Genomic DNA, 22,561 nt, shown 5'->3' on the forward strand with positions numbered 1-22,561 from the left:
AGTAACCTAAAGAGACACAGAACACATGCTGGCACAGGCTTGCAAAAAGGCAGGAGACACAACCATTCCTACACTTGTTACATGATGAAAGTACAGCTATGATTAGGGCTGTCCTTTTTAAATTCACCACCCCTGAGAGTGGATGCTGCTGCAGCTACTGCATAGGTAGAATGATGCAATATTTCAACTCCTGTACATACTTAGCAATAAAAAGTTACTGAAGGTCATATCCCCCCCCCCGCGCTCTGTATTTTTATTTTTAACATTTTGCAAATGGAAGACTGGTGTGGCGTAGTGGTTACAGTGTCGGACTAGGACCTGGCATGACCGGGTTCAAATCTCTCGCTCAGCCACAGAAGCCTGCCAGTTTACCATGGGCCTGTCATGATCTCTCAGCCCAACCGACCCTCACAAGGCTGTTGTGATATTAAGCGTTGGGCTGCTGGAGGCAGACATGTTCAACGAGAGATTTATTTATTTATTTATAGATTTGATTTATACCCCGCCCTCCCCACTGCTCGAGTCCAGTGGCACTTTTAAGCAGAGGTCATTTTGGGGGGGAACGCAAGGGAACGCAGTTCCCCCGGGTGAGGTGCAGGGGGCGGGGCACATGACGAAGCCCCGCCCCCTGCTTCCGGCCGCCCCGCTTCCAGCCCTCATTCAGCCAGGAGGAGGCAGGAGAAGAGGGAGGGTAAGTTGCTTCCTCCCCGCCTCTCCCCACCCCTGCCTGCCTGGGGCCAGGGAGGGCCTTGGCGGGGCTTTCTCGCACTCCCGCTGGCCTTGCAGGTCCACCGCTGGGCCTCTGATGTCAGGGGGTGTGGCATATGTTAATGAGTTAGGCTAATGAGTTCCCCTAGCTCTTTTTCTACGAAATGACCCCTGCTTTTAAGACCAACAAATTTCGTTCAAGAGATAAGTTTTGGTGTGCACGCACCCTTCTTCAGATACATTCCAAAGGAATTTACAAGCTACCAGTCCATACATATAGGTAGAGGGTGAGCAGCAAATTAGCATACAGCATAATAAAGTTTAAAAGATGCATTACAATGTGGGATCTGCTGCCAGAGGATGTTGTGATGGCCACAGGAAAAAAACAGCTTTAAAAGGTTAGAGAGATTCATAGGGGATAAGTCTATCAATGGCTACCAACCATGGTGACTGAGCGGAACCTCCACATTCAGAGGCACTAATCCTCTGAATCCCAGGAGGCAATATCAGGGGAAAGCCTCAGCCTCTATGCCTTGATGTTGGCCATCCAAAGGAACTGGTTGGCCACTGTGTGAGACAGGATGTTGGACTAGATGGACCACTGGTCTGATCCAGCAGGGCTCTTCTGACGTTCTTATGAAGGCCTCGGCTGCTCTGCCCTATTGCTGGCCCTCTAGAGGAACTAGTCGGCCACTGTGTGAGACAGGATGTTGGACTAGATGGACCACTGGTCTGATCCAGCAGGGCTCTTCTGATGTTCACCCTACCTATGCATTTCTCAAGGGAACCACTGATGACCTGTAGAGACAGCCCATTCGCCGTTTGCCCGTATTTCCCCCAAAGTTTAGCACTATCACTCAAAAGGGCATTCCAGCCTTTTCTGATTTATGTAAACAGAATGTTTGCCCCGCATTTAAAGGAAACACAGACCTCTCATCCAGCATTGTTGCTCAGGAAATTTAAATAACCTCCAACTCAAATTTAAATATTTAAATAATGCTAGCTAAATCCAAATAACATTCGCAAGAGAAGGCAAATATACCATGTACAAGTGCGGATTATGAGGAAATTTATTTATTTTATTTATTTATTTATTTAGGGATTTGTACCCCACCCTATCCGGTAGCTCAGGTCTGTCCATACTTCGTATCCCACGTTTTGCTCACCTAAAATGATTTATATTTATTTACTTCTTTATGATCTCACCCTTCCCTCCAGTGGGGACTCAAAGCAGCTTACATAATCTCCCTGACATCCCGTTTCATCCTCACAACAACCCTGTGAGGTGGGCTAGGCTCAGGTGATTTACCGGCCCAAAGTCACCCGGCAAGCCTCCGCGGCAGAGCAGGGATGTAAACCTGGGCCTCCCAGATCGTAGTTCGCCACTCCAACCACAACACCACACTGATCGAACTGCAGCACAACAGCCTTGGCAGCTATATATATAAACAGACCGCATTGACATAGCACCAGAAGAAGTTCTGAAAGAATTTCCACCCCTATATCAGTGCTTCCATCCAAAGAGGATGCCTGCAGTCAAAGTTTATAATGCAAAATGTTAGAATACTTCCCCTTCATACCTATGGGTCAAACTACCTGGATCCAGCAGCGACTTTGCTCCCGTCAGCGTTGAAAGCCACGTGGTTTGCATTCATAGTGAAGCGAGTCAGGATACCATCCGGAACGCCGTCCGGGAACGTGTGGATCTGGACAGCATTGTTAGATGCTGCGGTAATCAGCTTCCCATTCTGCAAATGAAATAACACTTATTCAAATCAAGCTGTGGGATTCTATACCTCAGAATGTGGTGATGGTGGTCACTTGCTTAAGATAGCAGATTTAGGCCAAAGGTCTCTGCCATCAAACATCACACCACACACGAAGTTCTCAAGGCTATGGGCACCAGTTATAAAATATATGACAGAGCATGAAATACTTCCCTCAGATCCCAGTTATCACAGGTGGTTGTTCCTGTAAAATGCCACAAACCCCAATCCTCAAATTAGCATATCAGAAACGTTCGGTCTCTATCACACTAAACCTCAACATGGCGCACTAAGACTCATGAGGTCCACTAAAGTAACCACAGGGTAATGTACTAACATAGAGTTAACATAGCAAGAATAGTTAATAGCCGGGACTGTCATGTTATACTTATAAATTGTACTTTTCCAATGTTTCCAATTATTTTCTTGTTGTAATCTATATCTCCCTGTTATGGCTATGCTTTATTGAGCTTTGTGCATTGTAAAAGAGTATAAAAATAAAATATTAAAAGTCAAAAAAAAAGATAGCTTTAAAAGTAGGCTAGAAGAAGAAGAGTTGGTTTCTACATCCCACTATTCTCTAAGAGTCTCAAAGTGGTTTACAATTGCGTTCCCTTCCCTCTCCCCCACAACAGGCACCTGGTGAGGTAGGTGGGGCTGAGAGAGTCCTGAGAGCTGTGACTGGCCCAAGGGCACCCAGCAGGCTTTGTGTGGAGGAGGAGTGGGGAATCAAACCCGGTTCTCCAGATTAGAGTCCGCTGTTAGCCGAACTGCTTTATCTACAACAGCTGGCAGACTAAATTTATATCTGGATTCTTGCCCGTGTATACCAAGGTCCAATCCACCCCCAAGGGTTCGCCAGTGAAAGAGTCGAGGCTGGTATGTTCCAAAACAATCTATCTTTTAGTTAAAGGTAAAGGTCTCCCTTGCTCGAAAGCCAGTCGAATCCGACTCTAGGGTTGCAGTGCTCATCTCCGTTTCAAAGCCGAAGAGCCAGCGCTGTCCGAAGACGTTTCCGTGGTCATGTGGCCGGCATGACTAAACACCAAGGCGCATGGAACGTTGCGGTGGCTCAAGTGATTAAGACGCTGAACTGCAGGCTGTGGAAGGTCAGTAGTTCAGCAGTTCGAGACCCGGGTGCCGCATGATGGAGTGAGCTCCTGTCTCTGGCCCCAGCTCCTGCCATCCTAGCAGTTCGAAAGCAAGAAATTGCAAGTAGATAAATAGGTACCACTATGGAGAAAGCAAGAGAGTACCAGAAAAATATCTACTTCTGCTTCATTGACTATGCTAAAGCTTTTGACTGTGTGGATCACAACAAACTATGGCAGGTCCTTAAAGAGATGGGAGGACCAGACCACCTCACATGTCTCTTGAGAAACCTGTATAAGGGCCAAGAAGCGACAGTTAGAACCGGATATGGAACAACTGATTGGTTTAGCATAGGAAAAGGAGTACGACAAGGATGTATATTGTCGCCTTGCTTATTTAATATATATGCAGAGTACATCATGCGAAATGCTGGCCTGGATGAATCACAAGCGGGAATTAAGATTGCTGGGGAAAAGATCAACAACCTCAGATATGCAGATGATACCACTCTAATTTCATAAAGTGAAGAGGACCTCAAGAGCCTCTTGCTCAGAGTAAAAGAGGAGAGCGCAAAAGTGGGCTTGAAGCTCAACATCAAAAAAACTAAGATCATGGCATCCGGCCCCATCACTCCTTGGCAAATAGAAGGAGAAGTCATGGAAATAGTGTCAGACTTCACGTTCCTGGGATCCCAGATCACCGCAGTCTGTGACAGCAGCCATTAAATTAAAAGACGCCTGCTCCTTGGGAGGAAAGCGATGGTGAACCTAAACAGCATGATAAAAAGTAGAGACATCACCCTGCCAACAAAAGTCCGCATGGTCAAAGCAATGGTATTCCCAGTAGTCATGTATGGCTGCGAGAGTTGGACTATAAGGAAGGTCGAGCGCCGAAGAATAGGCAACTGGACCTCACCTTTTTTAGGTGGATCTTCGGGTGGGTGGCAACCATGCCAGTCTGTGAACCCACCTACCTGCTAGTCCATCCATAAAACTGACCCTATTGGTGCATATGATGAGGGGTGGCTACCTAAAGGGTTGGGCAATATTGAAACTCTAGACTCTAACTCAGGGGGCAAAATTTGGATAAGTGTGAAAGCTTGGCGTCAAGGAATCTTCTTGATTGTGTAAAGGAAGCTGGCCTTTCCCAGGTAATCAATGAGCATCTGGCAGGAAACTGTCAATTCAGATGTAAAGCAGAGATGTTGAGTATGTGTCTTTCAACAGTTCCTCGATGGGGGCTGTTTATCCTTCAGTTGTTGTTTGCTGACAGTAATGGCTATGTGTGCTTCTTCCCTCAGGCAAGGAGCTGTGTATTGGAAACCTCATTAACATGGGGCTTAGATCAAGTCACCATCTATGTGTCTCTCACAACAGGCGACCTGTTCAGCTTTCCTTGAGCCTATGGGTGTATGTATGCACAGTCCATGCAGTGTGTGGCAGCAAATATAAATCCATAAAGCAAATATTACTCTCATTTCTCAACACCACCGCTCTTAACCACTACACCAAGCTGGCTCTCAAGGCCAGACAAATTCAGAGAGGGTTAAGTTCATCCCTGGCTATTAGCCACGGTGGCTAAATGGGACCTTCATGGTAGCCGCCAGGGACAAAGGCAACAGTGGAGGTTTTGGTCTCTGTGCCTCCTGGTGTGGAACCTGTGGGGCATTTAGAGGATTATTGAAGGAAACAAGATGATGGACTAGATAGACCTCTGGTCGATGTAAATGGCCAGTGTGTGAGACAGGATGCTGGACTAGATGGACCACTGGTCTGATCCAGCAGGGCTCTTCTGATGTTCTTATGAAGGCCTCAGCCTCTATGCCCTGTTGTTGGCCCTCCAGAGGAACTGGTTGGCTACTGTGTGAGACAGGGTGCTGGACTAGATGGACCACTGGTCTGATCCAGCAGGGCTCTTCTGATGTTCTTATGAAGGCCTCAGCCTCTATGCCCTGTTGTTGGCCCTCCAGAGGAACTGGTTGGCTACTGTGTGAGACAGGGTGCTGGACTAGATGGACCACTGGTCTGATCCAGCAGGGCTCTTCTGATGTTCTTATGAAGGCCTCAGCCTCTATGCCCTGTTGTTGGCCCTCCAGAGGAACTGGTTGGCTACTGTGTGAGACAGGGTGCTGGACTAGATGGACCACTGGTCTGATCCAGCAGGGCTCTTCTGATGTTCTTATGAAGGCCTCAGCCTCTATGCCCTGTTGTTGGCCCTCCAGAGGAACTGGTTGGCTACTGTGTGAGACAGGGTGCTGGACTAGATGGACCACTGGTCTGATCCAGCAGGGCTCTTCTGATGTTCTTATGAAGGCCTCAGCCTCTATGCCCTGTTGTTGGCCCTCCAGAGGAACTGGTTGGCCACTGTGTGAGACAGGATGCTGGACTAGACGGACCACTGGTCTGATCCGGCTGGGCTCTTCTTATGTTCTTATGTGAAGTAAGATGAAATGATTTAAGTCAATATACTAGGCAACTTGAAAGCAAAATGACTGTAAACAACAAATGCAAAGTATCCCACTCTGAGTTTGCCTCATAATGTCAATGCACGGGAGGGAGTTATTAAGAGAAAAACTGGCAGATAAGAGAGGTCCTTATTTCTTCTTCTTCAGTTTGACCACAAAATGCCCACCCATCTCTACAATTTTTGCTCATATTTCCCTCATCTAGGCTCCAAAATGGGAATCTGGGCAAGAGATTTAGGGTGGACAAAAGCAAATACTTCTTTACACGATGAGTTATTAAAATGTGGGTTTCCCTGCCAGAGGATGTAGCGATGGCCACAGGTATAAACAGCTTTAAAACGAGATTAGACAGACTGATGGAGGACAGGTCTATCAGTAGCTACTAGCCATGGTGACTGAGGGGAACCTCCACGTTCAAAGGCAGTCAATCCCTGAATCCCAGTGCTGGGAGGCAAGATCAGGGGAAGCCCTTGGCCTTTATGCACTGTCGTTGGACCTCCAGAGTATATTTCTTCATTTATTACATTTTTTTCAACCACCGCTCATTCAGGGGATCATAAGAACATAAGTGAAGTCAATGTTGGATCAGGCCAATGGCCCATCCAGTCCAACACTCTGTGTCACACAGTGGCCAAAAATACCAGGTCCAGCAGTGGGGCCAGGAGACTAGAAGCCCTCCCACTGTTGTCTCTCCCAAGGACCAAGAAGACAGTGCGTCACTTGCCCCAGACCGAGAGTTCCTATCTAGACCTTGCGGCTAATAGCCACTGATGAACCTCTGCTCCAGATGCTTATCTAGTTCCCTCTTGAAGGTGTCCATGCTTGTAGCCGCTACCACCTCCTGTGGCAGTGAATTCCATGTGTCTTGTGGCAACTTACAACACTTAATATAATAAATAAGTTAAAAACCAACAAAATCAAACACAACACATAAGATAATAAAATACATGATTCAGCACTATACTACTATCCAACCAATAACTGGCTAGCCACTTCCTGACCTGAGACCTTAGGTCAAATGAGCCGACCATTAGAGGAAAAGGTTGTCCACTGTATGAGACATGATGCTGGGCTAGACAGACAACTGGTCAAATCCGGCAGGGCTCTTCTGATGTTAAGGTCTAAAGGATAGGTGAACAATGTTCTGTGGAGCACGTATTTTCAGGGTTAATCATCCCCTTCTGCCATCTATTGCTCCCTCCTTCCAGTTTTCCCCCTCATAACACTCCTGCGAGGTAGGCGAGGCTGAGAGTGACTGGCCCAAGGTCACCTAACGAACTTCATGCCTGATTTGAAACAGGGATTCTCATGTACTAGTCTAATGCTCCAGTCCATATACCATACTGGCTTACCAGCCCTACAAGTCATAATACATCCTATCTCCACAAAATTGAACAGGCACGTTTCTATCCATGAGCACGCATGCAACCATCGTAGAACAATTTGCTCCTGCAAATGCTACTGAACAAGAATATAGCTGCATAGGAGCAAATTAACCGCTAAATCCTGCCTGCGTCTAAGCTTCAGTTTCAACAGACTGCCGCTGTGGGAAAATAAAGAATGACACAATGCAAGACCAAGGGTCAAAGAACAGAAGGGAAAGATGGCGGCACGACTGCAGCAAGCACTCGGGAGCGCACAGAAAATAACGAGCAAGCATGCACGAGCGCGTGATGCTACAGGCTTCCGGGGAAATCTACACAGTGTGAGTCAATAAACCTTCAGAAAAAGGAGAACGGTTTTGTATGTTTAGGACAAGATGGTTTCAGGCTCGTAGCTAACGTGGGGCCTGCCCCCCCCCCCGCTGTTTTTGCAGGCCCCTCTCTCTTTAGGACCCAGGATTTTCAGCACCAGGCTTCAGAAAAGACCCTCGGCTCGGGGAAGGAGTGAGGGAGGAAGCTTGATCTCTGCTCTCCTTTTTTAAATATAAACATGGCACCTTTCCTAGACCTTTTAGAGTTTATTAATGTTGGGATTCTTGCTTGTCTCAGAGGAGGGGTCTAGTGGGGGCTGTGTGGGTGCACGCCAAGCAGACCCCCCCTTGCCCTGGAGCCTTTGATGTAATTAGCTGGTGGGGCCCCCCAAAACCCCCTCCCCCCAAAATCCCTGGCTACGGGGCTGGATGGTTTGCCTTGTGAGTCTGTCTGTAGCAGCAGAAAAGAGCAAGAGTCCAGTAGCACCGTAAGGCCTAACAAAATACGTGGCAGGGTGTGAGCTTTCGTGAAGCACTGCTCACTTCTTCAGGTGTCTGAAGAAGTGAGCAGTGACTCGTGACAGCTTCTGCCCTGCCACCAGTGTTCCCTCTAAACTGAGTTTGTGCGATCTAGCTCAGTTTTTTAGCCTCCAGCTCACCCATTTTTGTCTCAGATCAGGAAGGGATGGGCTCCAGAGCAAACTGATTTACACAGCGGCCGAATCGCCCGCTCACGGCTTTGATGCCCGTAGCTCACAAAGCAGAATTTGTGCTCACAGGCCTCCACAGCTTAGAGGGATCATTACCTGCCACATATCTTGTTAGGCTTTAAGGTGCTACTGGACTCTTGCTCTTTTCTACGTTTAGGACAGTGACGCAACAAGTGCCTCGGGAGCCACCCGTGGCTCTTCTGAGCACTGTTCAGCAACGTGGTACCTGCGCCGCCGTGTTCCAGGAAAGTGGGCAAGGCCCCTGCCTGTTAGGGTTTGTGGTTGGTAAGTGGTTCCCACGTTGAAACTGCCGCCGCCAGAGGAATGGGTAAGCCACAAGCCTCCCTAAGGTGCACTATTCATGCCAGGGACAGAAGTGGATGTGGCCCTTTCGGCTGCTGGCAATTGCGAATGTGCCCTGATGCGGACGGCCCAGGCTAGCCTGATCTCATCAGATGTCTGAAGCTAAGCAGGGTCAGCCCTGGTTAGTACTTGGGATGGGAATTATCAAGGAAGCCCAGGGTAGCTCTGCAGAGGCAGGCAATGGCCAACCACCTCTGTTCCTTTCTTCCCTTGGAAACCTTACAGGGTCACCGTAAGTTGACTGCAACTTGACCCGATGACGCTTTCCACCACCAAACTGCGCATGTGGCTCTGATATCAATGGTACTACTGATTTAAGAGGTGGGCTTCTTCAGAGAGCAGTCTCCACCTGCTTGTCTTAACTTGCCATCGTCACAAGAGGGCAGACTCAGTCCAAGTCTCACAGACAGATTTCCTTTAAGAAAAAACTGCCATCATTTTTAACTTAGAAAAAAGTAGTTTGCAGACAAGAATCTAGGTAAGCTGACCTAGGTACGCTGGAACAGTGGGCTGAGACAAATAAAATGAATTTCAATAGCGATAAGTGCAAAGTCTTACACTTAGGTACAAAAATCAAAGGCACAGATATAGAATGGGACGGACTTGGCTTGACAGCAGCCCATGTCAAAGGGATCTAGGTGTTCTGGTTGATCACAAGCTAAACATGAGCCCGCAGTGCGATGTGGCTGCGAAGAAAGCGAATGCAATCTTAGGATGCATTAACAGAAGCACTATGTCCAGATCACGGGAGGTGGTAGTTCCGCTCCAGTCTGCTACGGTCAGGCCTCACCTGGAGTCCTGTGTCCAGTTTTGGGCACCACATTTGAGGAAGGATGTTGACAAGCCTGAGCGTGTCCCGAAGAGGACAACCAGGATGGTGAGAGGGTTGGAATCCAAGTCTTATGAGGAAAGGCTGAAAGAGTTGGGTATGTTTAGCCTGGGAAAGAGAAGGCTTAGAGGGGACATGACTGCAGTCTTCAAGTATCTGAAGGGCTGTCATGTAGAAGATGGAGCAGATCTATTCTCTCTTGCTCTGGATTGCAAGACTAGATCTATTGGGTGAAAATTACAAGGGAGTCAATACCAGCTAAATATCAGGCTCCATCGCTGGATGTTTTCAAGCGGAGGCTGGGCGGCCATCTTTCAGGTATGTTGTAGGGCTATCTTTCGGCTATGCTCCTGCAGAGTGCAGGGGGTTGGACTAGATGACCTGTAAGGTCCCTTCCAACTCTAACGTTGTATGATTCTATAAGAAAGTTGTGTTAAGGTCTGAAGGAAGCACAAGCTTAATTCAGATGACAACATTTTAACATGGTGCGACTATTTCTGCAGAAAAGAACTGCTAATGCCTAACATTACCCCATCGTCTGGATTACACTGACTCATTTTTGTGTAACCCGCCTCGAGTCCCAGTGAGAAAGGTGTATGATAAATTACATAAATAAAGAACTAAAACACGGGATTCCTTTCAACTTACATTCCTTCTGTGTTTGCCTATGGAGCCTTTCAAGTAAGCCAGAGAAAGTTACTACCTAGTGGATTTTTTTATTATTTCACTTGCCTGCACAGTGGCACGCTGACAACCTAAAAGGGGGGGGGGGGGGGGAGGAGCTTCAATGTAGAAAAGCTTTTACTCCTGGCCCCCCAGTGAGTGGTGACCTGGCAAGTGATTATTTGCAAGGCCGAGATAATAGTTTTGCAGCAAAAGCTTTAGAGTGTTTCAAACTGCAAAGCTGAACCTCTATAATCATAAATGTGTGCTGTCAAGTCGCAACCGGCTCATTGCTACCCCAGGACCACAGGGTTTTCGAGGCAAGAAACGAGCAGAGATGGGTTTGCCATCACCTTCCTCTTCATGTTGGATCCCCAAGCATCGAGAATAAATCCACGTTTTCAAGAAAAGCAAAATTTATTTCAAAGCGTTGAAGACATACTCAAACACGTTCTTTGTTAGAACTGGGGATACACAGTTAGGTCAAGCATAATAAAGGAACTTCAAACAGATACAGATCCAATGAATAGCTTTCCCGCTGGCGGGCTAATGAAACGGTTGCGCGCCCAGTCCATGGGAACCAGGCAGAACATCAGACAAAACACAGGTGCAGTACTCATGAGAAAAGCAATAGGCAAGCATTACAGCATCTTCTCCCCCACACAACCTCCAGCAGTTATCTTGTGCATTCCAACGCAGGAGCAGGATGATAGAAAACAAGCCGGGTGCAACAGGGAAAGGATATGTACACAGAGGTCACAGAAAACAGAATGGCAGCTTGCTGACATACTGCCCCCCTTAAAATACACTTACAACACACCTCCCGGCCTGGGCGGGAGACCTCCCGGGCTGGGCGGGAGACCTCCCGGTTTGTCCGGGAACCTTCTGTGGAAACTACGGATCAGGTAAGGGGCCCGAATATCCCCTTCTTCCACCCATTCGCGGTGCTGGGGACCGAAATCAACCCATTCGATAAGGTACCAGAGTTTACCACGTTTCAATTTACAATCAAGGATATCAGCGATCTCAAAATGTTCATCCCCTTCCAAAATGACAGGTGGAGGAGGAGTAACTGCTGGTCTCCAGGGAGACGGGCCAGGATCCTTCTTCAACAGGCTCATGTGAAAAACAGAATGCAGAGCACGTAAATTCTTAGGCAAAACAACATCAACCGCCACATCATTTATGACTTTACGCACTTTGAATGGACCTATGAACTTCCACCCCAATTTCCTGCTAGGCCGCAGCATCTTAATGTTCTTGGTCGAGACATACACAAGATCCCCAGGTTTCAGATCAAACCCCACCACCCTACCCTTGTCTGCCTGGGTCTTGTAAGCAGCCTTGGCTGCGTCAAGTGTTTGGCATAGCAGCGGCCATGCTTTTTGCAAGGACATACACCATGTATCAGCATCCCCCACAGGACGTTGGCCCATCCCCTCCAGGAAAGGGAGGGGGGGCTGTCGTAACCAGAGACAGCTTTATAAGGAGACATGCCCGTGGAGCTATGGACAGTATTGTTATAACAATATTCAGCAAGAGGCAACAATTCACACCAATCATTCTGTTGATAATTAGTAAAACAACGCAGATATTGCTCCAGGGTCTGATTAACTCGTTCCGTTTGTCCGTCAGTTTCAGGATGATACGCGCTGCTGAGCCCTTGTTCCACCCCTAAAATGGAAAGAAGTTCCCTCCAAAACTTAGAAACAAATTGGGTCCCCCTGTCAGAAATTAATTTAGCAGGTAATTGATGAATTTTCACCACGTGAGACATAAACGATTTCGCCAACCTCTGAGCTGTAGGCAAGGAAGGAAAAGGCACAAAATGAGCTTGCTTAGAAAATAAATCAACAACCACCCAAATAACAGTGTTCCCTTTGCTCGCAGGGAGGTCAGTAATAAAGTCCATGGACACCACTTCCCACGGTCTCGATGGGGTAGGGAGTGGCTGCAGAAGACCAGGAGGCTTGCCCACTCTGGGTTTAGTCAAGGCACAGGTTTGGCAGGACCGAACAAAAGTCAAGAGGTCTTTGCGCATCTGTGGCCACCAGAACTGTCTGCGGATGAGTTGCAGAGATTTAACAAAACTCCAATGCCCTGCCAGTTTCGAACCGTGAGCAGACTCCATCACCTCCCTCCTCATTGAAATAGGCACATACAGTTTGTCTCCAGAATAAATCAGACCTTCAGGGCTACGGACACAATCTGGCAACGCTTTCAGGGAGGCATCATCATCAGCAGTAAAAGCAGACATATATTTCTGGACCCAGCCCCCCCCCCCCCAGGGAAAAGGGAAGGCGAAGTTTCATCAGAACGCGGAATGGATCGCGCTTGCGCACGGGTGACCACAGCCCCCCCCAGGTGGGAGGGGGAAAAAACAGAGTCCATGATGATCTCACGCTGACTGTCATGTTGTGGGAGGCGTGAGAGCGCGTCAGCCAGGGAATTAGCCGTCCCAGGGAAAGTACGAAGAGTGAAGCGAAACTTAGCAAAGAAGTCCGCCCAACGAAGTTGTTTAGCGTTGAGAGAACGGGGGGATTTCAGCATTTCCAGATTTTTATGGTCAGTCCAGACTTCAAATGGCAGTTGCGCCCCCTCCAACCACTGCCTCCAAGTGGAGAGAGCCAGCCGGATCGCTGATGCCTCCTTCTCCCAAATCCCCCAGTTTCGTTCAGCGTCAGAAAACTTTTTAGACACAAATGCGAGGGGGTGTAAACGACCATCTTCCCCTTCTTGCAAAATAGCGGCCCCCATTGCCACATCCGAGGCATCAGTTTGGACAATGAATTTTTTAGTTTCATCAGGGCGCGCCAGCACTGGCTCAGAGGTGAACATCAGTTTAAGTTTCTCAAAAGCCTCTGCGCAAGCAGGGGACCATTTAAGCGGGGCGCCTGGTTTCGTAGCATCAAAACCCTTCCCCTTGGTCTTTAGCAAATCAGTCAGAGGAAGGGCAATTTGAGCGAAATTCTGGATGAAATTTCTGTAAAAATTGGCAAATCCGAGGAACATTTGCAATTGTTTGCGGGTCCTGGGGGGTTCCCAGTCAAGTACAGCCTGTATTTTAGCAGGGTCCATTTCCACCTTCCCCCCAGAGATGCGATAACCCAAAAAGTCAATGCATGTCTTGTGGAATTCACATTTTGACAGCTTTGCAAACAAGTGGTGTTCATAAAGTCGCTTAAGGACCTGGCGCACCAATTTAATATGCGACGGGAGGTCCTGAGAGTACAGCAACACGTCATCAAGGTAAAGGACCACTCCTTTGAACAAGAACTCATGTAGGACCTCATTGATTAGGTTCATGAAGACCCCCGGAGCCCCTTGAAGCCCGAAGGGCATAACGAGGTACTCAAACTGCCCCAAAGGGGTATTAAATGCAGTCTTACTTTCATCCCCCTCCCGAATGCGCACACGGAAATATGCATCTCGGAGGTCAAGTTTCGAGAAGATTTTGCCCTTGGTGGCCTCAGCTACCAAGTCCTTGATTAGCGGGAGGGGGTAAGCATTGGACAAAGAAACAGCGTTCAGACCCCTATAATCAGTGCACAATCTAAGCCCCCCGTCTTTCTTCTTTCGGAAAAGTACAGGCGCGGCGAAAGGGGAGGAAGCCGGGCGAATGAAACCGCGGGCTAGGTTTTTATCAATAAAGTTCCGCAGTTCAACTTTCTCAGCCGGCCCCATCGCATAGATTTTACCTTTAGGTAATTTACAGTCAGGCAAAAGTTCAATAGCACAGTCAGTAGAGCGATGGGGGGGCAATTCGTTAGCTTCATCTTCGCCAAACACTTTCGCCAAGTCTCTATACTCTCGAGGCAAAGAAGCTAACTCTTCCGGCTGCAAAGCGCCGCAGGGGAACTGTGCGGTCGGCTGGTCCCCCCACGAGTCCAACCAGCAGTGATCTACACATTTAGCCGACACAAATTTGACAACCCCTTCTTCCCACAAGATGTAAGGGTCATGGGTAAACAACCAGGGACTCCCCAGTACTAAGTCAAACTGCGATTTAGGGGTAACAATGAAGGATCTGGATTCCCAATGATCGCCAGCCCCCAACCGCAAAGCCATAGTCTCGTGTGTACAAGGTTCCATGGGTGCCCCATCCATTTGGGTAAAAATGATGGGAGACTTCAAGGGGACTATCCCCGCTTCCAGTGCCAATAACACTCTAGGGCTGATGAGATCCCTCCCACACCCAGAATCAATCAACGCTCTCACCCTAACGTGGGTCCCCAGGAGCGGATTCATTAACGAGACAGTCACGAAAAACAGGGAAGGGGTTTCTCTCACCACCTTGGGCGCAGCATTAGAATGGCCTTGTCGTTTTGCGCCTCTCACAACAGGCCGTTGTCGTTTTCCGCCGTTTCAGCCACCACCTCTTCTTCTGACTCGGCAGCAGACGGTTCGATTCCCTCCGGGCCTTGGGCCGCCTGCAGAGCTTTGGAGAAACGCGGTTTAGCCATCCCCTTCTGCCTCGTCAGTGGCGTCTTAGGGCTCGGAGTAGGCGGCTTGTCTTTTACCTGACGGCTGCCACAATCCACAGCGAAATGCCCCTTCTCCCCGCACTTGAGACAGAGCCCCATCTTCATACGTAGTTCTCGTGCCGATTCCGACAGGCGTTGAGTCTTGGGTCTGGAGGCACTGGCAGCGGCGGGTCTGTTGGTCGTAGCAGCCAAGTCGAGTTTGATGGTGGTGAGCCGATCCTCTGCATTTTCAGCTTCCTGGGTCCAGGCCATCAGGGAGACAGGATTGACAGTCTTCAGAACCGTTTCTCGGATGTCTGCGTTGAGTCCCAATCGATACATCTCAGCCAATATATGATCAGGGTAGTCTCGGAGCTTTGCTGCTTGCTTGTGGAATTCCAGAGTGTACTCGCGAACCGACTTCTTGTTCTGGCGGTAGGTGCGGAGAAACGCTTTAGCTCTTTGGCTCGCGTTGACATCTTCAAACCTCGCCCGCAGCGCCCACATGAATGCTCGCAAATTCAAAAGTTCCGGACCGCGGTCATTGTGCAGTCCAACATACCATGTGGCGGCGTCTCCTTTCAGTCTTGCCGAGATGACATCAATAAGACCAGCTTCATTTCGGAACAGGTGTCGACTCTCTTCTACGAATTTATGCACCCTCACCGTGAAGAAAGCGAGTTCATCTGGGTTGCCGTCAAAGGTAGCCTCCAGTAGATCTTTGGGTCTGGGCCGTGGAGGCCTTACCAACGGGCCCAGCTGACCCGGAACTCCCCTGAGAGGGAGACCCGGACCAACCGGTGGCCCCGCTGGCATTGGCCTCAGCGGCGGCGGCAGACCCGGCACCGGCGGACCCCCCGGCATCGGCTGTTGCACAGGCCCTTGCTGAGGCGGTCCCGCCGGCGGCTGTGTATCCCCAGTTCTAACAATATGTTGGATCCCCAAGCATCGAGAATAAATCCACGTTTTCAAGAAAAGCAAAATTTATTTCAAAGCGTTGAAGACATACTCAAACACGTTCTTTGTTAGAACTGGGGATACACAGTTAGGTCAAGCATAATAAAGGAAATTCAAACAGATACAGATCCAATGAATAGCATTCCCGCTGGCGGGCTAATGAAACGGTTGCGCGCCCAGTCCATGGGAACCAGGCAGAACATCAGACAAAACACAGGTGCAGGACTCATGAGAAAAGCAATAGGCAAGCATTACAGCATCTTCTCCCCCACACAACCTCCAGCAGTTATCTTGTGCATTCCAACGCAGGAGCAGGATGATAGAAAACAAGCCGGGTGCAACAGGGAAAGGATATGTACACAGAGGTCACAGAAAACAGAATGGCAGCTTGCTGACATACTGCCCCCCTTAAAATACACTTACAACACACCTCCCGGGTCGGGCGGGAGATCTCCCGGGCTGGGCGGGAGACCTCCCGGTTTGTCCGGGAACCTCTTGTGGACGCTCCCCCCACGGCACCCTCCATCGAGGCTGCAGTCGTGAACACCAAAGACGCGGAGGTTTGTGGGACCGATCCCGAGTCCCCCTCCGTGTTAGGTAGATTTCCCTCAATTCCGCTCATGATCTTGCCAGATTCGGAACGATAGGAAAAAGGGAGTTCTAACAATATGTTGGATCCCCAAGCATCGAGAATAAATCCACGTTTTCAAGAAAAGCAAAATTTATTTCAAAGCGTTGAAGACATACTCAAACACGTTCTTTGTTAGAACTGGGGATACACAGTTAGGTCAAGCATAATAAAGGAACTTCAAACAGATACAGATCCAATGAATAGCTTTCCCGCTGGCGGGCTAATGAAACGGTTGCGCGCCCAGTCCATGGGAACCAGGCAGAACATCAGACAAAACACAGGTGCAGTACTCATGGGAAAAGCAATAGGCAAGCATTACAGCATCTTCTCCCCCACACAACCTCCAGCAGTTATCTTTTGCATTCCAACGCAGGAGCAGGATGATAGAAACCAAGCCGGGTGCAACAGGGAAAGGATATGTACACAGAGGTCACAGAAAACAGAATGGCAGCTTGCTGACACTTCACGGGAATCCTGATCTTCCTTGGTGGTCTCCCATCTAGCCACTGGAGACCACGGTGGTCCCCCATACTAACCACGGCCAACCCTGCTTAGCTTCCAACCTCTGACAAGATCACGCTAGTCACGGCTGAACCACTACAGCATATAACAACAACAATTTTGTTTATAGACCACCTTTCTCACTGGAACTGAAAGAAGACTGTGAACATGGGTGGGTGGGGGGACTTTCCAGACAGTAAGCGGCTTACAAAAGTTGGTAACGTTAGTCCATCAAACAGACTGCCCTAGAAAAGTGCTTGCCTGAGACACAAACCTATTCAGTTTACATCTATTTTTACAAACAAGGGCTGTGGTGGCTCAGTGGTTAAGACGCTGAGCTGCAGATTGGAAGGTTGGTAGTTCAGCAGTTCGAGACCCAAGTGTGCCGCATGACGGAGTGAGCTCCCGTCTCTGGTCCCAGCTCCTGCCAATGCAGCAGTTCGAAAGTAAGAAACTGCAAGTAGATAAATAGGTGCCACTTGGGTGGGAAGGGAACAGCGTTCTGTGCACCTTGGCGGCTACATGACCACAGAGAAGTCTGCGGACAGCGCTGGCTCTTTGGCTTGGAAACAGAGATGCGCACCGCACCCTAGAGTCGGATTCGACTGGCTTTCGAGCAAGGGAAACCTTTACCTTTACTGACATTTTATTGGAAGAACCAGGGTACGTCTGTAGTCCCCACGACATCATTCGTAAGAGTGCTTTGACTACAGTACCTTCAGAGCAAACGAGTAGGCCTTTTCTCCCACATTAATGGACTTGGGGTCGTCGTCATCCAGACTTTCCCAAATCCTGACGTCTCCATCACTACCGCAAGTGACGATGCAGCTGTCAAAACCAAAAAAAAATCATCATTACACATACATGTCTACAAAACTAGACCCAAACTACTGAGCATCATACATATCGAGTTTGCATTATGGGTACGTAATGGTTCCATTCGAACACACCAGCAACCCGTGAACGAGCTGGCAGGATTGGTGCTCCATCCCTCCCGCCCCCAACACAAAAGTAGCTAATGAGTTTGTTTATTTATTAAAAGGTTTTTTAGACTGCCTTTCCCTCGATGCAGAATCAAGGCTGTTCACAGTATAAAGCCGTATACATCATTCACAAACAGCAGTATAAAGTCAGAGGTGAAAAGGGGCCATGGGTCAGTGGTAGAGCATCTCCATGGCACATGAGAGGTCCTGGGTTCCAACCCTGGCATCTTCAGTTAAAAAGATTAGGTAATAGGGGATGTGAAAGACCTCTGCCTGAGACCCCAGAGAGCCAGTGCCAGTCTGGGTAGATGTCAGGACCCACAGCTAAACAACGAAGTACACGCTTTCAGGAAGGTTTTACTTTTATTGAAAAGCCATAGATGCGATAACAGGAACACTGTTAGGAATGGCGGGATACCTGTGCGCATAATAGGATATAGGGCATTCGTATGCCGCCCCCCCCCAGCAATAACCAATTAGGTGGGCTCCCGCGCGTGGGAGACTGCTGGACTCTCTAACGGTTGCGAAGCTGGGAACGGAGAAGCTCCCACGTACGATAGACACCACATTCTCCACCAGTACAACATCAAAGATAAGTGTTACAGCTCAGAAGCAATTAAGCGCATGGGAAGGAATGCACAGCAATTAGAAAACATCTCCACACTCATGGCAGCGTAGCTGACAGTAGATAGTACAGACCTTGATGGACCAAGGGTCTGATTCAGTGTAAGGCAGTTTCAAGTGACGTCTAAAATTAATAGAATAAAACTACCTTATGAGCTGGTTTTATTCTATTAATTTTAGACCTCACATGAAAGTGCCTTGCACTTACACAGGAGAAGGCACATTCCTTGGACAGCAAAGGTGACGAGCAAGTACTGGAGCGCATAAAACCAGACATGCCATTGGAAGGAAAAATCATAAAACTGCGACTGACTTGAGGAAGAACTCACTAGAAAAAGCAATTATGCTTGGATGGGTTAGCGGCAAAAGGGAACCTGGCCGTCAAAGAATGCGGTGGCTAGGCACCATAGAAGTCGACACCAGCCTGAGCATGGAACGACTTAAAGAAACAGGACAAGATTGGAAAACGTGGAGACAGCTGGCCCATAGAATCGCCAAGGGTCGGACAAAACTGAATGGCTAACAACCACCACCTTATGACCTCTCCCAAAGGCAAGCAAAGAGTAAATGGTTCTTACTTCCACCAGGATCCCATTCCACAGTTTCAGGGCTAATAGTGAAAGAGCCCTGGAATGGACAGCCATTAGCCAAACCTCCTTATTGGAAGGGATGGTAAATTTCCTGAGAGGTTTTCGGCAAACTGTAACTTGTCTTTACATCTGAAGTCACACGCTACGGTTGCACTTTCCCTGCAAGCTATGATTCCAAAAAGCAGTTTGCCTTTGGTTTGGAAACCTCGTTTGCAGAGGAAGTACAAACCACAGCTTGCCAGTTTGAGATCAGAAATCATTCTGGTGAGAGGCAGTTTGGTGTAGTGGTTAGGAGCGCAGACTCTAATCTGGGAGATGAGCACCGCTACCCTAGAGTCGGACTCGACTGGCTTTCGAGCAAGGGAACCTTTACCTTTTTTACCATCTGATGGTTGGCAACCCAAGACAGGGCCTTCTCAGTTATAGCTCCAAAGCTCTGGAACTCCCTCCCCAGGGAGATTCATCGGTCTCCTTCTATCGTGACCTTCCATCAGCGGGTGAAGATTTCTTTGTTTGGCTTGGTTTTCTCTCATTAACTCTCACTGGCCCTCCTCCCTGTCTGTTTTCATGTGCTTTGTATATCCCACTGCCTTAACATCCAAACTGTGTCAGTTCGAGCCCCGCGCTGGTGTGAGCAGCCAGCCTATTGTCCCCAGCAATTCGAAAGCCTCGGCGAGTACATAAAATGGGAACCACTCCTTAGAGAGGGTGGGCACACCAACTCCCCTCTCTGGGTAGGTGTTAGCTGTCGGTTGGGGACTTCCTCCTGGCCCAAGATCCGGAAGGCGGAAGAATCTACTCGGCTATGAAAAATCCCTGCAGTGGGATGCTCCGGCCAGGCGGTGGCAGTGTGGCGACACGACATACGGGTCCTGAAGCCCAACATCATCAAGCTGGTCGATGCGGCCGTTCGGGACATGACTGAGTCAAGCCAGAAACGTTTACACCGTGCAGGTACAGCGTGTGCAATTAAATGAATTATATGTTGTCTTCCCTATCCCCTATGAAACATTGTTAGTCCCCTGACTAAAGAGTAACTGTAAATCACTTTGAGCCCACTTGTGGGGAAAGCGATTAATAAATTGAAAGCATTATTATTATCATCATCATCATCATTATTATTATATTGTCGTGTGTTTAAGTTGCATTTTATTTTATTGGTTTAATTATTTTATTTGTATTTTAAATGCTTTTCATAATGTATGAAATGTTCTAACGTTGTGTGGCATAGAAAGGTTTCAAATAAATAAATAAAGAACGTAAGAGAAGCCAATTTTGGGTCAGGCCAATGGCCCATCCAGTCCAACACTGTCACACAGTGGCCAAAAACACCAGGGGCCATCAGGAGGTCCAGCAGTGAGGCCAGGACACTAGAAGCCCTCCCACTGTTGCCCCCCCCAAGCACCAAGAAGACAGAGCATCACTTGCCCCAGCCTGAGAGTTCCTATCTAGACCTTGTGGCTAATAGCCACTGATGAACCTCTGCGCCAGATGCTTATCTAATTCCCTCTTGAAGCCTTCCATGCTTGTAGCCGCCACCACTTCCTGTGGCAGGGAATTCCGTGTCTTCATCACTCTTTGGGTAAAGAAGGACTTCCTTTTATCTGTTCTAACCCGACTGCTCAGCAATTTCATTGAGTGCCCACGAGTTCTTATATTGTGAGAAAGGGAGAAAAGTACTTCTTTCTCGACCTGCTCTATCCCGTGTATAATCTTGTAAACCTCAATCATGTCCCCCCTCAGTTGTCGTTTCTCCAAGCTAAAGAGCCCCAAGCGCTTTAACCTTTCTTCATGGGGAAAGTGTCCCAACCCTTTTATCATTCTAGTTGGAGTCCACGCACTTAACCACTACACAAATAAAAAGGTGAAATGTACTGCCCACCGGCCTCTGGAATTGTAACGCCCATCCCAGATGACTTTTTCTGTAGCTTAGCAGTCCCCACCTGGCATACAGCCGGTTACCTCAAACTCCGACTTGTAGAGCAAGGAGATCGTAACAGCCCATAAAGGGGCAATTCTGTTGAGCAGGCTGAAAACAGTTCAAGCTTCTGAGAATTTTATAGATCAATAGCGGAATCTTGAACTGTATCCAATGGACAACAGGAAGCCAGTGTGTGTACTGCAGCTGTTTCAGGCTACGCCAGCAACTGGGGGAGTCACTTTGGCACCGCTGAGATCTATTTTTGCAGGACTCAGCTGCACTGCTTTGAAAAGGCCGGACATCTTACTCGTTCACTCCTTGTTTGGCTCCCACGGCCCCGTATGTGGGCCAAACTTGTTGGTCCGTGTGCCATCTGAAGCTCCTCATTGTTCCACCTGGCACAGGAGGAGTTCCATTTGGCTCAGACACAACTGTGCAAGTCAGTCGAGACAATTCTTTTCCGGCTAGGGGCTAAATAAACCTTCTCCTCAGAGCTGTTTCTGAACACGTGTAATCATAAATCATCCCAAAATTCCTTACAACAGACCTGTAAGGGACGCAAATATTACATTCATTAACATCGATTTTGGGGGGGGGGGGACGGGTCGCTGAAGAACAATGGCTTGCCTAAATTCAGTTTGGTGTAGTGGTTAAGTGCGCGGACTCTAATCTGGGAGAACCGGGTTTGATTCCCCGCTCCTCCACTTGCACCTGCTGGATGACCTTGGGCAAGCCATAGTTCTGTCAGAGCTGTTCTTGAAAAAGAACAGTTTCTGTCAGAGCTCTCTCAGCCCCACAGGGTGTCTGTTGTGGGGAGGGGAGGGGAAAGGAGTTTGTAAGTCACTCTGAGACACCTTTGGGTAGTGAAGGGCGGGGTATAAAACCAATTTCTTCTTCTTCTTCTAAATTTGTGGCTGAGATGCAAACCAGTAACTTAAGCGGAATCTAATTCTCTTACAGTGCAGTCCCGAGAACACTTTCTTGGGAGTAAGCCCCCATAGAACAGACCCAACTAGGATTCTGAGTAGACCTGCTTCAGACTGGTCTCTCAGCCACGATGCCACACCCCGTTCTCAAAGTCATTTCTCGACAGATGACATTCCTGACACAGAAATCGTTTCCACATAGGAAACTGTGCAAATTCCTCTCCTGGACCGTCACGTCACAAGTGTGGTAGGAAGCCAGCATCAACAATGCCTTTCTATCACGTACACATCTTATTTTGTGAGGATTTGTGCTGAGCAATGCTGTCCCCTCAGTCACTCACCTTCCAGCGTCATTAAAGCAGACGTCTGTGTGGCCTTCGGTGTGGCCGTACCGCATGGGCTTTTGGGACAAAGGCATTTTTCTCTGTGTTTAAAAAAAAAGAAGAAGTTGTTGAAATTACCAAAGAAGTACAAGCAGTTTGATGAAAACAAGTCAAACTTTGAACTCTAAAAGAAGTGCAAGGTGCGTACCTCTCACAGGAAAGGGGGCACAATTACACCATGACAGATTTGTAATAGCATTATTGTTTCCTGGACACACGGTGTTGTGTCACAAACATTTTATTCTTTTTATTTGTTTTACTTCATTTATACCCGGCCTTTCTCCCTATGTGGAC

General features: G+C 48.3%; 1 protein-coding gene across 1 annotated transcript in view; it reads right to left on the bottom strand.

The window, feature by feature from the left end:
• WDHD1 (WD repeat and HMG-box DNA binding protein 1) overlaps positions 1-22,302 on the bottom strand; it is a 71,898-nt gene extending 49,596 nt beyond the window's left edge. Inside the window, exons 1-3 of the mRNA XM_015414340.1 lie at positions 22,226-22,302; positions 17,557-17,668; positions 2,305-2,456 (exon numbers count right to left, since the gene is read on the bottom strand). Of these exons, the coding sequence (XP_015269826.1) occupies positions 2,305-2,456; positions 17,557-17,668; positions 22,226-22,302 (341 nt within the window). The remainder of the gene's footprint in view (positions 1-2,304; positions 2,457-17,556; positions 17,669-22,225) is intronic.
• Positions 22,303-22,561: the final 259 nt, after the last annotated feature.

The sequence above is a fragment of the Gekko japonicus genome, unplaced genomic scaffold, assembly GCF_001447785.1.
Source record: "Gekko japonicus isolate JY-2015 unplaced genomic scaffold, Gekko_japonicus_V1.1 scaffold152, whole genome shotgun sequence".
NCBI classification, from domain to species: Eukaryota; Metazoa; Chordata; class Lepidosauria; order Squamata; family Gekkonidae; genus Gekko; species Gekko japonicus.